Here is a 14,723-nt window from a genome sequence, read left to right as displayed (position 1 = left end):
TATGCATAATACATGTTGTTTTGAATGGAGCAATAATTATCTTATTCATTCACTTTTCGAATTTATTTATTCATTACACAATTTTAATTAGTTGAATTCACGTTAGATTTAATTAGTTTTTATTCGAATACACAATTATTCAAAACGAAACTTTAATCGAAATTATTTCAAATGCGATTTTATTCTAAGTACCATAATGTCAAACAAAATGTGCGCAACACAAAAATAAAACATAAAAAATTCAAAACAATTAGGAATTAAAAGCCATTACATTCATTCTTCCTCGTCACACAAGTCAATCGGGTTGCCCGCTATAGTCCCTGGGGCGCCTTGTTTTGGTTGAGGACCAAAAATAGCATGTCCTCCCGCTCCTCCTCAACCTCGACTAATTGTACACTGGCACCTTCGAATCCTTCTTTTTTTTCGGAACCATCACAAACAATTGTGTCATGTCATACGCGATTTTTCTTTGTTCTTCTCATCACCCTGAACGTTACCCTGATTCTGATTCTGAGACATATCTACATTAAAAAAAAATGGCGATCAAAACCTAAACTAAACAACAATGCCATAAAATCGTAAAATTAAAAACTAAACCTAAATCTAAACGATCATCAAAACCTACACCTAAACCTAAACAATTCTAACAATTCTACAACGATTCATCAAAACCTAAACCTAACAATTCAATAAAAGTTCTCTAACCATTTTAACCTAAACTATCCTAACATATCATAAAATCAATAAAACCTATATAATCAAAATTTAACAAAAAAAAAAACAATTCGACCACAAAACAGCAATGCAATAGGATTCAAAAAACTTACTTGTTTTTGTGATTGAAATTGGCTTGGAATGACTTCAAATTGCTCAAAATCGCACCTAGGAAAATAAAAAAAACGTAACAATGGAGTTTTGGAAACTCCAATGTCTGTTCTGTACTTATAACAAATTTTCGGCAGTTAACTACTGAGGTTTTTCTCGGCAATTAACTGCAGCCGATTTTTGAATTCCTCGACAGTTAACTGTCGAAAGGACAAAAACGTATTTTACTTGTGTGCCTAAGCCTTATGAAACGTGTCAACAACAATTTTCCAAGTATATCATATTGAACACATGGTAAATGGAATACGTTGCAAAGTTCAAAAAAATAGTAGTACTTTATCGAAAGCTTAGATTATGGGATTATATTGGTGTTTCATATTTTGTTTTAAAACTTTATCTATACATAAAAATAAGTCTTATACGAGCTCTTTTTTAGTGTAGCTGGATATTTTATTTACTTCTCATAATTAAATATAACTAAGTTCCTTCCTAGCATTTTCCAAAAATAATTCATAACATTTTGCATCAATCTCGTCATATATCGATATTTCGTAATCATCTTTTAAAATTGTTAATTTTTTATAAGGTTTAATTGCACTTTTAACCTTTAAAATTTTCAATTATGCAATTTCGTCTCTCTTAATTTTTTTTGTGCGATTTTGACTCTCAAGTTTATCCTATTTCTGATTCCGTAGCTCTTCAGTACAATTTTGTGTTGAGTTGGCAGTTTTAGTGATGTGTCATCCTTGTCACTTGGCCACATTGAATATTCATAATTTAAAAACAAATAACGTCAAATCGAATGGTGATTGAACATGTTAACATACTTGAGACCCTCATAAACAAGGTTTGGTTCAGATTTCAGAAGAAGCTTGTGTATTTCAAAGCTGCAACACTTTCAAGCTACTGAAACAAATCCATGCTAGAAAAATTCGTTCTGGTCAAATTACTAATCATAAAGCTAAGTCAAATTTCTTCTTCGTATGGTAAAATGCATTATGCTACTTTGGTATTTGATCAACTCAATGTCCCAAATACTAGGGTATTTTTTGTTTGTTTAAGGATATATGATATACCGTGGATTTTAACCTGATAAATTTATATACCATTATGTTATAAATGTTTGTATTTTTTTTTAAAGATAAATTAGCCATTCCAATTGGTATCGAGGAGAAGCTAAAAATTAAAACTAAAAAATGTTTGTAGTTCCTTTAAAAAAAATGTTTGTAGTTCGTCATACAAATCTCATTTGTTGTCTCTAAATTTTTTTGTTAATTTTTTTTTTTTTAGATAGACGAAATGACAAAGTCATTATAAACTCACACACAAATGGATGTATTTGGTTCAAACCCTGTTCATGACATCCGGCCTAACAATTTCGGCATTTTGCTAGTTGAACTAGGACTTCTGAATTGTTAATTTAATTTTTATTTGATAGCTAAAAGGTGGAAAGATTGAATGTTTGTGATGTGAATGTTTTAATGGAATGAATTTATCAACACAAAGTATAGCTTCGTTTTCAATTGTTTGAGCTGAGATTGGAAATATATTTCTAGCCATCAATATGTTAGTTATATTTTAACTATGCATTCTAAAAAAACCAAAGGATTAATCAGTACCTATGAAAAGAAAGTTGTTTGAAGACTTTGTTAAATATATTCCATTTATAGCCAAGGTTGGTGAGGAACACAATAGAAATCATAAACCTCTTAATTAATTATAGCCAACGTTATCAATGGATGGTTCTCTTAATTAATTACCATCTTGCTTAATTAGCTGCGAGAAATAAGCTCGATCTTCCTAATGCAATATCCTAAACTTAAAACATAACCTCTTAAACAACCAAGTAAAATCTTTCACCATAAAACTCACCAAAATCAATAAGCTAGGAGGAAATCTAGAAAAAAGGAAGCACGAAAACACCAAAATATTCTGAAATCTCTTATCATGGCATTATCTTCGGGACCTCTTGTGACTTCATTATTGCTCTTTCTTGTTGCTTTTTCACTTCATAATGCCCATGCAAGCATCAACTCCTCATGGAAAAATGCAGCTCACAATAATATTGGACCTAAAAAACTGATCAGTACCCCTAAACAAAACCGCCACATGCTTTTAGCTGGTTCATGGAAAAAAGCACATGCCACTTTCTATGAGGGAGGCTCAGGAACATTTGGTATGAACATTTACTAATGCTGATCAATGTGCATTATTAAATTAATCCATTATATAGAAAGAAAAAAAAAATTAGTAACAAAATTCTTGATTAATCCATTATATAGAAAAAATAATTAGTAACAAAATTCATGACTCGAAAAAATAATAAAATTAGATAACTCTATTAAGTTCGAAGAACATTAATATTTCAACTATAAGATTAATCCAACAACTAATTTCAACGATGAAAGATCTTGGAGGATGTTGCAAAATATGCTTTAGCATGTTATACAATTTTTTTTCATATAAATTATCGGCATATCGATCCCTGCAATCTTGAGTTGTTCAGAACCTATAAATCGGTGTCAAAGTGATCTCTTCACCGATGCATTTTCATGCTCAAAATTGAACTCAAGATCCTTGATTAAGTTGGAAGAAACTTGTATCATTCCAAATACTCATTATGCAAACATGCATGGTTTACTTTATAAGTTGTCCTTTTAGGTTGGAGAATTTTTTTAGAATATAAATTATAAGTTAACATTGTAGGTGGAGCATGCGGATATGAGGATGTGGTTAAAGATGGTTATGGCCTAGACACAGCAGCAGTGAGCACAGTTTTGTTCAACAAAGGTCTAGCATGTGGTGCATGTTATGAAATCAGATGTGTGGACTCTCCTCAAGGGTGTAAGCCAGGGCAAGCCTCTATTAAAGTGACGGCAACAGACCTTTGTCCTCCCAATTTTGCCCAATCAAGTGAGAATGGAGGATGGTGCAACCCACCACGTGAGCACTTTGATTTAGCCAAACCTGCTTATCTTAAAATTGCTGAATACAAAGCTGGAATTATACCAGTCCAATATCGCAGGTAACATACATAGTTATCATCACATTCTTTTGGACTTGGATAATCTATTATTAACCTTGCAATATGAAGTGGTAAATAATCGAGTCGAAGAGTTTGATAATTTCTACACCAAAATAGAACTTAACAAAAATCAAGGTATAATATTGATGGAATAATGATTACAAGTAAAAGGAAATCAAAAGTACTAAATGTCTTGTTCTCGTGTGTGTGTGTGTGTATTCAGGGTACCATGCAAGAGGCAGGGAGGTATTCATTTCACGATCACAGGGAATCCTTACTTTAACCTAATTAAAGTGGCGAATGTCGGAGGAGCAGGTGATGTGGTAAAAGTGCAAGTGAAGGGTGAAGACAAGCTGACATGGACAGACTTGAAGAGAAATTGGGGTGAGAAATGGGAGACTGGTGCCATGTTAACTGGAGAGACATTGACCTTCAAGGTGACGACAAGTGATGGCAGGTGTATCACCTCTGAACGTATAACCCCCAAAGGTTGGCAGTTTGGTCAGACCTTTGTAGGCAAAAACGCATAAATTAATTACCTTAATTCAAGCTAACCACATCATCGTCTAATTATATTGTTACTATCATAATTGTGTAATAGTATTAATGGCCAAGCTTATTTGGCTTTGTTGTCCATTTAAGTGTATAAATGTAATCATGGTATGATTCTTACATGGAAGATGCATGACAACTATTGGAAGAAGTTTGTCATGATAAAAAGAGATTGACTTGTTTAACAAAAACTACAATAAGAGTAATGTTATTAATACATCGTTTTATTTTTCAGTGAGACATGTAGAGTAGAGATATAATGTATTAACATGTTTGTACATTTAATTTAGATCAATCAATGGAATAATATCAGGAAAATGGGGTTCACGTCCTTTTTTTCTTTTCTGGGCTTTCTTAATGTTTATTAGTTTTTGAAAAAAATTATCAGAAGACATTTGTTATAGCCATATCGATTGTCTGTAAATTATTTAACAACATTCATCAGACAGAGAGAGCGGTAGGGACAGAAGTGTAATTGAAGCAAAATTAGGGAAAATTTTACTCACCAACAGGGTATTAGCCCTGAGAAGAAAACCGTATTGGATATAAATTTTAATGTTTACACATACAACAACTTACGTCCCTGACCTTTTCTGAGCCACCAGCATCAGTAATAATTTAATACTTCGAAAACCTAGCTTCTCAAAAATGAAGATATCAACTTTACGAGGCATGCCTTTCTGGGGATCAAAGCTCTATTATCATTCTCTTTCAGTAAAGGTGTGTGACAGCTTTGCTCTGAATCTGCAATGCTTCATCATGATATACATATATTCCAGTGAGGTTAATTTTGCTCATTGATTGAAATACCCATATCACTGACAGATTACTTTGTCTTCTTTTTCTTCTTCCGCAAAAACTCTCCAGTATCTGACCTATCTTGTAAACGTTTGGATTGTTGAGAACGTATCTCCAGCAGTTTTGATCTTGCATCCCGGAAAAGAGCATCTGATCTTGAAGCCATCAGTTGCTGAAAGATCATTTCAAAACCGAATTAGCTTTTCTATCAATGGTGAGCAAGAGATATGTAGATTCTTTTTATACAAACCTGGATATGATCCATGGCTGCAAGGTTAAAACCAAAGATATCTTTCCAACCCTGATACAAGGTTCAAACAAGAATTTTGTCAAGGACACATTCCATAAGAGTAGAACAACAACAACCAAGCTTTATCCCACTAAGTGAGATTGGCTACATGGATCAAATTACGTCATAATGTTCTATCATAAACCATTTTTGGATCCAATTCATTAACCTCTAAATCTTTCCTAATAGTTTCTCTTATAGTTTTTCTAAATCTTCCTCTACCTCTTTTGATCTGACAAACCTCCATTTGATCTACTCTTCGTATTACAACATCTACCGGTCTTCTCTGTATATGCCCAAACCACCTAAGCCTATTTTCTATCATCTAATCTACTATATGTGCTACCCCAACACTCTCTAATGGTGTCATTCATAATCCTATCTCGTCTAGTCTTACTACTCATCCAACGCAAATATTGTATAAGAGTGCAATACAGAAATATTAAATTTAAAAAAGAAAAAGATTATATGGTAAAACTAACTTCCTTTTCTGGATAAATCATTACCCTATACTAAAGTGAAAGCCATCAAACGGCTGCTTTTATGGGATAAGGAGTTGGAGGTCCTTATTTTAAACCCAGACAAAGGAGAAAAACTAATATAACAATTAATTACTAACAGTTGTCATTAAAAAAACAACATAAAAATCAAACGTCGGCTTTCTTAAGCATTTCAAACATAAGAATAAGATATAACTAAACACCATCATTAAAGTACTTTCTGTCACTTGATCTGAAACTAATGATATTTGTCCCGCTTTATTCTTCTTTTAAGAAGATAAAAAATAAAACTAAACAAGTTTTACTGAGCAATTGCCTTGTCCCATTTTTGTAAAACAAACCACAATATCACAAAACGCCCAATAGTTAATAATGATGTTCATAAAAAAGTATCACATCACATGAATATAAAAACGTATGCAGTTTCTCAATTTCTCTATCGAAAATTGCCCACTGTAAAAAATGAGTGATATCAAAATAACTTATAATCAATCCAAGGCAACTGAGATTTTAAAATAACAATAATAAACAACTTTTTTAAATTTTAAATTTAAAACCTGATTTCTGGTAACAACATTTTAAAGTTCAACTATGTTTTTAAAACTGGACCAGCATTAATTAAACCAGTAAAAGTAATGATTCATGGTTAAATTGTGATCAACCCATTGATTCATAAATTTATATTTTTATTATTATAAAATATATTAAATGTCCTACATATACAAAAGGTTAGTAAATCATGACTAATCAAATTTAGATAAAGAAAAAAATGATCATATTGCATGAGTTCTAAGATGAAATTTTTTTTTTTTTTTAAAAACCTTACGAATAAAGAAAGGGGTTAAATATATTGTTAAAAAACGGTGTAGCCTGGTGCACTAAAGCTCCTACATATGCATGGTCCGAGAAGGGGTCCCCCCCCCCCCCCGTTATGGTGTATTGTACCCAGCCTTACCCTGTTTTCTACACAAGAGGTTGTTTCCATGACTTGAATCAACTGACCTTTCAGTCACGTGACAACAACTTCACCGTTGCGCCAAGGCTCCCCCTTGGTTAAATGGAGTATATTGTTAGTCCCTATAAAAAAATTGGGACCTTCCAAGTTTAGTCCCTATTTTGTTTAAAAAAAAGGTATTTTAGTCTTCCTCGTATCTATTTCTTATGCATTTTAGTCCTCCAAATAGGGACTAATGTTGTAGGGAATGGATATGTAGAGGACAAAAAAAAAAATTAAATAGGGACTAAACATGAAAGGCCCCAATTTTGTAGGGACAAAAAATATATGTAACCTTAAAAAAAAGGTTGAAACTGGTACTTAGCCACCTCTTTTAATGGGTGATTCCTACTTTCAATAGTTTTCACATGAAATTGTTAGTTAAAGGATTGAATCTTTGACTGACTGGTTCTATTAACTGAACCAGCCGGTCCAATCAAGTTATCAAAACATTGACATTGAATACCAAAGATGACCTTGACCTCGTTTGCATATTTACCTTGACTCTCTCATAGAAAATGTCACTGAAGTCAGTTAAGACAGGTCTGGCAGCTGGTGTGGAAAGCAACTGATTGTAATGTGTCTGCAACAGCAGTGTGCCTATCCGGCAAACAAGCTCAACCTGCAATTATCATGAATAGATTACTCAGCTTGCAAAAAGTATTGCAAGACTTTAACCAAATCTTAAAAAATCAGCTATGATTATATTATTATTACAGGAGAAAAATACGGTAACATTTTGAAGAACAGTGAAGTTTCTAAATAACCTTATCAGAATACGAAGTCCATTCTTTCAAGTATGACAAAAGCTTCAAAGCATCTGAAAAAGGTAAAGCCTGCATAAATACATTAAACTTGATGTTAGCAGTCTAATAAATTTTAAAAAGAAACGGAAAAAACATAACTAAAATTAGGTCAGGAAATGCTTCTGTTTTCTAGTGGGTGGAACACTTCTTCAGGAAACAAGTACATTTAACATTTTCCTTATATTCTTCGATTATAAATTTAAGGCGAGAGTGTTAACAACAATGACACCTCCTAAACCTCTAACCATTGCACTAAGACCAGGTGCATTGATGCTCTTGTAAACAATATAATATGAACAAACATTCTTTGGATAGATATCCAAGTTTTAAAGACAGCCTAGTAAAAGGGTTTAGAGAAGGGCCTGATCCATTGTGGGTGGATTTATTGTAGGTGGTTTTAGCATGCATTTACAAGCTAGGTTGTCAATCATGGATAGAGGCAGGTAGCAGCCGATTCCAAAACTGTTTAGGAATAGCACATTCCCATCAATCCGGCCACACCATATACTGCGATGCACTTAGGAGCTTTGTGGAAGCTACCACCCACTCTACGCTGCTCTTCCGTGAAAGCGGCGCAATCTGCCGCTATTGACATCCTAGTATTGCAAAATGCCTATTGCACACTACTCATACATGTGACCTATATCTGCCGCTATTGACATCCTAGTATTGCAAGATGCTTATTGCACACTACTCATACATGTGACATATACCTAATCACAAAGACTGTAAATTTAATCATTCTATCTAGACTCCCCTTTAACTTATAATCAGTGTTTAAATAGTCTTGTGTTTAACTTGCATAAAAAATTATGAAAGTGTTCAATTAAATAAATTACCATAAATCATACACATACATATTCAATATTAACTGAAATGTATAACCAAATAAAAATAATAACTAATAAGAGATAAAATCAATATTAACTGAAATAATAAGAGATAAAATCAACATAGCTGAAATACACACACACATATTCAATATTAGAAAATGCTAACAATCAATATAGACATTATACAGCACTATGATGAAGATTAATTTGCTTTCTCGCCGACTCTATTATGTTAAATACCCTTGAGCGCAATAATATTCACATCTATTAGGTTAATTTGGCTTTGAACAAGCTCACAAGCAAAATAAGAGATGCAAATATTATTGCGCTCCAGGATATTTAACATAATAGAGTTGGTTAGAAACCAAATTAAACTTCATCATAGTCTTGTTTATAAAGAATAAAGGCACTAATAAATCCTAATAAAAATTAGGTAGGTTTCTGATCATCCAATGAAATTATTAAGAAAAGTTGCAAACAAATGAAAAATAGACTGAGCCCAAAGAAATTAGTCCGATATGTGTTATATTTCTGCATAAGAATTGAGAACAATGAATAAAAATGTAAATCCAAACATACCAACAATGTTTGCTCCAAATCATTCGAGTGAACATCTTTAAATGCACTTAGAACATAATCAGAAGGTGACTGGCCATTCATAAGCAGATTTGCCTGGAAAACAGCATTTTTATTGATTTTCTCCTCCTCCTGAAATGTAAAATAAAAAAAATTTACAGCAACAACATTAGACCTTACAAAACAAGATACAAGACGGTCTTCCTCAGCTCTTTTAGTTATTTAGTGCACCCAAATTGAATTGAAGAAATTTTTCTCTAATTATACATGTAATAATTTCACTGATATTTGGGATTTTGATAGATCTCAATGGGGTTCAATGTTTTGGGGTTCAGCAACAACTAGTAGTTTGTCTGAGCTTTCAAGTTGAGATTTAATTTTAGAAATCAAAGTTGAGATTTATATCTTGATAGCAGTAGTTAATTAATAGGATTAATACAGAAATTGTTCCAATTTCACAGGCTTCAAATTGCTTGATGGAACAATTTGTTTGGGGTTCAGAGCATACGGTTGGTGCATTCTAATTTATTTGGAGGTCAACCAAATTGATATCCATGTTTTGCAAAGAATTACTAATGCAGTCTCTTAAGTCAGAATTGTTCTATATTATACAGGCATTGTGTATCTAACTATTCATGCATGTCCTGCAGATTCACTTATGAGACAATATATCAGTTTAGAAAACGGAAGTCCCGTAAGAGAAGGGGTATAACCTGATGTTCACTAATGCGCTTTTTCTCATTTTCTGCAATGTCTAATCTCTCAATAATCAAGTCTGTAGCGGTAAGGGTTTCCTCTGTTTTTTTCCCAGCTACGGCCACTGCTCCCTCCTCTGGTATTTCTTCCTTCGGTGCATAATTGCTTTCAAATGCCTTGTCAAGATCAGCATCAAACATTTCCTCTAACCTTTTCTCCTTTTCTTCCTGCAATTAAAATGATTTATCGTACTCCAGTGAACTAAGACTTTTACCAACAACAAATTTGCATTAACAACTTTAAAAGCTATTTTCAATAAAAACTTTCAAATTGTGATTCTTTCAGCAATGTCCTTAGGCTATTCATTCACATTTGCCATTGTAAGAGACAATGGCCCTGCATTGAAGAAGTGTCACTCCATAACCTAAAAGTTATGCATACCTCAATGAAAAATTGCTCTTCAGTACGATCCCAGCGACGAATTGAGCGGTCATGAGATCCAGTGACAATAAAATCACCACGATTACTGACTGCAAGACACCAAATATCTGCATGATGTCCTTCAAGAGTTAACAGCTGCTCAAATTTATCAGCATCCCAATATTTTACAACCCGATCTTTTCCGACACTGAACACATAATGTGTCTTGGGAACAAATTGTACTGCCATAACACTGAAAAGTAAATTGCATAAGATAAGATACTTCAAATACAGCTTCATCCATACTACTCGATGAATAAAATAGAATTAAAAAAAAATTATCAGGGTAGAATTATGTAGCACCTGTCTTTATGCGCAAAAATGGATTTATGACAGTCACCAAAATCCAAACCCCAAATCTTTATATTTTTATCAGCAGAGCCAGTCACAATTAAATCTCCATCTGATGAGATATCCATACACAGAACAGGCAGCTTGTGGCCATACAATGAAAGGAAAAATTTGAATGTGTCTACAAAGTGAATCTGAAAAATAAATAACTTGTCAAAAATACTTGAAAAAATTAACAAAATAATGCAAGAGTATAAAAGGTGCCACCAAAACAAGCTCATAATTCAATTGGGAACATACAGATGACCACCATACTTTGAAATTGGCATTTCCTATTAGATGTAGCGTAATGAGACAATTTGGATAAACTTCCCAGGAAGTACTTACAGAGAACGGAATATTAAAAGAATTGTGTATCACTGATTTTTTAAATAGCGATTTCTCGTATAAATCAAAAATAGCCTCCGCTTCTAACTTTTTTCAGAAAGGCCAATTTCTACATGCACATACACATTTATAAAGAATTTTCATAAGAACTGTGAACTTATTTTAATTGAGCTCTATAAGCTAGAAGCTAAACCAAACTAGGCCATATTCAGTAAAGTTGTCAATTGATCGTGTACCAATTATTATAGTCCCCAAAAAAATTCTATGCAAGCTACAAGAATTCAAAATCTAATTAATTTCTACCCAAGCTTCACTCAAATCTACAATATAGAAATAATGCTTGAGTTCCCACTTCCCAGATTGCCAACATATGGTAAAATATGTATGCATTGACAACAAGCATTTTGAGGTTGAAAAGTGGCAATAAAAACAACAATAAACAAAGTCAAACTCATTAAGAAATTTTTGGAAACCAAAGACAAGTAGTGTTAATAAATCTGACCTTAACAGTACTATCCAACAGAGCAACAGCGATATATTTGGCATCGGGACTAATTGCAACCACAAGAACATCATCATTCATTCTCATAGTCTTGACATTTGACAAGGTGAGTTGCTTAGTGGCCTGAAACAGAACAATTAGTGTTACTAAAATAAATAAATAAATGTCTACTGATAGAGAATTTTCCACATAATAAATAAGAATGACTAATAGGATATATAAATATAGTAGGAGAAAGTTGCATTAGGGGGATGGCGATAAAGTACCCCACACCCAAATCGTGAAGACTGAAGAGTTTTTATTTTTTTAATTTTTTATGTCCCAAGTGTTTAAAATTTCTATTTCATATTATTTATATACCACTTCCAGTTCTAGAGATCAAATATAAAACAGAAAAACTATGGCATAGAAGTGTCCAGATGAAATACAATAAACAAAAGGTTTTCCATACGTTTACCTATGCTATCAATGTGCTGTATGTGAAGTGAAAAAAGGTAAATCATTGTATTTCCTTATAAAAAACAAATACTTCTTGAAATAGGGAATATAACGCACTTGACCAGGTTTCTGCTTAATTTGGTACTCCCAAAACTTTACATCATGATCTTGACTTCCTGTGACAAAGCCATGTTTATCTGGCAAGGCAGCAATTGTCCGCACAGAGCCTCCATGAGCTTCAATTGCTTCAACACGGGTACTGCCTCCGATGTCAATAATTTCTAAGGTTCCCTCTTTGGTTCCAACAAGTCCATACTTGTTAGTGGGGAGAATTAAACTGCAGAGTCCATATCCAGAATCAATGGTCCTTAAGCAGGAACCAGTGCTTGGATTCCATATCTTAACTGCATTGTGACTGGTTGACAACAGAAAAGTGTTGTCCGAACTAAGTGTGACACTTCGAACATCAGAACGGTGTCCTTCAAGATCAATACCAAGTGTTTTTTTGGTTTCACCACTTTCAATGGAGTAGAACTCGATTAGATTATTGTTTAAGGACAATGCTAAAGTTGCTAGTGAATTCTTCTGAGTGGTTGGACAAAAAGAAATGGAGCATATCTTTTTGCTAGCTCTAATAGTATGCAACAGTTTAAAAACATCAGGTACGGTAACTGTGATTTTACTTGTTTCTATGGGTCCATCAGTCACAGTAGTATTATCTCCTTTGTTCTCAACATCTCCATTTTCAGTTCCCTCTGTAGGCTCTTTGCCATGCTTCTTCTCTTTTTTACGGTTAACCCTGCGTTTGGCTTTACGCTTTGCTTCGGCGTCATCCAACACACGGAATATTTCTACCATCTTTCCCGCAACATGACAGGCCAGCAGATTACCAGACTTGTTGAACTGGACCGTGGCAACTCTATCTTTGCTCTGCCGCTGAATCTCACCAAAATGCGTCAAAACATCCCATTTGTTTGAAACAGAAGAATCTCCACCATCCTTTACAGACTCCCCATCCACAGAATCTTGCTTGATTGAATAAAAACGGAGCTCCTTGTCTGCAGAACCGGTAACAAGAAACCTCTCACCAGGATCAACATCCAATGTCCATATTTCACTATGATGCCCGCCAACAATTTGCATACAGTGCTGAGTATCAATATCCCAAACTCTCAAAAACTTGTCTTTGGAGGAACTAACTAGTTTTTTCCCAAAACCCACAAAAACAACATCAGTAACCTGCCACCAATGAACAAAAAATCAATTAAGGGTCTGTTTTGATTAACATATTTAAGCTTATTTATTGACATAATCACTTGTGAGGCTGTTTGAAAGAGCTAATAGAAACATTTATATATGATATAAGCACTTAATAAGTTGTTTATGTGAAAGGACCTAAATTGAATGCTACACAAAACATTTGAATTGAAGAGCAAAAGACGAACCTGATCACGATGACCACGAAGTCGAAAGAGACCAGTCTCACCAACAACATCCCACAAAATAACATCATTATCTTTGCTACCAGAAGCAAGTAACGAACCAAGCTTATTATAACGAAGAGCAGTTACAGCTCCTTTATGTCCATTCAAAGTAGTTTCGCAAGTTCCCTTATCAGTATCCCAAAGCCTTATACTACCATCACCGTAACCACCAGCAATCTACAACAACAACAACAATAACAACAATAACTGTTAAACCGTTAAAGGAAATCGTAAACTCACTGCACAGTAAAGAGAGATTCGATTGTGATTACCAATTGAGAAGGAGAGGAAGCGATTGATGTGACGGCGAGAGAAGGACCGCGACACGGAACGAAAGGAGTTAGGGTTTTGGTGCAGATGCCCTGTCGCACGTGCCATACGCCGATTTTCTCGAGAGCTGGAGAGAGAAGGTGTTTGCCGGAGCTGTCGTATGAGATGTTGGAATCCACGGAGGCGATGACGCCGAACGAGACCGACGGCTCGTATCGGAGGTAGGATTTCACCATTGTTGCTGCTGACGCACTGAGTGAGGTTTATGGCTTCAGGGCAGGGTTTATGTTTCGGCGCGTCTTCTTCCTTCTTTTCTTTTACTACTCTAAACCTTCGTGTCCTGATAATAGGTTGCTTTTTGCACACAATTTCTTTTATATACACCCCTTGTTTATTTTTTCTTGAGTTTAGGTTTGCTTCATTTTATCTGAGAGTATTTGCTTTATTTATCAACCCTTCATTAATGTCCATTTTATAAGAAAGACAGAGGAATGCTAGTAAGACTAATTTTGATTAGTTGACCTTACTAAAAGGTTTTGACAATCTTTCATTTGCCTTTTATTTCTTTCATAAATGAAAATAAACAAATGGTTGATAAATGAGCAAACACGAATTCTATTTGATCTAAGAAACAATGTGGCAGAAAAATCTATTTTTTTCCTTACTAAAGCGCACAAGTTTATTTAATGATGCGCAAAATTGAAGTTGAAATGAAGCGCACAAGTTTTCTTAATCTATTTTTATATTTTCTCGAGCATTCTTAAATAGTTATTGCATAAAAAACTCATACATCAATGTCATAGAAGTCGATTCCAACATCTTAGTGAATAAATGGTTGAACCGCACAATTGGTTTGTCCTACATATACAGTACATCAATTGATGAAATAGATTTGTTTGGAGGAGAGTTGCTGGTAGGCTCAAATTGTTCTTCATGAAATTGATGAAATGGCAATATTCAAGAGAGGCTCATTCTGA

General features: G+C 33.9%; 1 protein-coding gene and 1 pseudogene across 1 annotated transcript; one reads left to right on the top strand and one right to left on the bottom strand.

The window, feature by feature from the left end:
- Positions 1–1,116: 1,116 nt before the first annotated feature.
- LOC11438225 (expansin-A32-like) lies at positions 1,117–4,399 on the top strand (annotated as a pseudogene).
- Positions 4,400–4,877: 478 nt separating this feature from the next.
- LOC25494154 (WD repeat-containing protein 3) lies at positions 4,878–14,154 on the bottom strand. Its single transcript, XM_013602921.3, has 12 exons — positions 13,749–14,154; positions 13,438–13,653; positions 12,110–13,231; positions 11,555–11,677; positions 10,678–10,859; positions 10,336–10,567; positions 9,912–10,121; positions 9,202–9,330; positions 7,751–7,819; positions 7,483–7,605; positions 5,451–5,501; positions 4,878–5,372 (listed from the first exon to the last, which is right to left on the bottom strand). Exons 1-12 carry the CDS (start codon positions 13,980–13,982, stop codon positions 5,229–5,231), a joined length of 2,835 nt encoding a protein of 944 aa, XP_013458375.1. The 5' UTR covers positions 13,983–14,154; the 3' UTR covers positions 4,878–5,228.
- Positions 14,155–14,723: the final 569 nt, after the last annotated feature.

The sequence above is a fragment of the Medicago truncatula genome, chromosome 4 (genome assembly GCF_003473485.1).
Source record: "Medicago truncatula cultivar Jemalong A17 chromosome 4, MtrunA17r5.0-ANR, whole genome shotgun sequence".
Classification (NCBI taxonomy): Eukaryota; Viridiplantae; Streptophyta; class Magnoliopsida; order Fabales; family Fabaceae; genus Medicago; species Medicago truncatula.
Note: the sequence above shows the minus strand (reverse complement) of the source record. Positions and strands in the feature narration are given on the sequence as shown.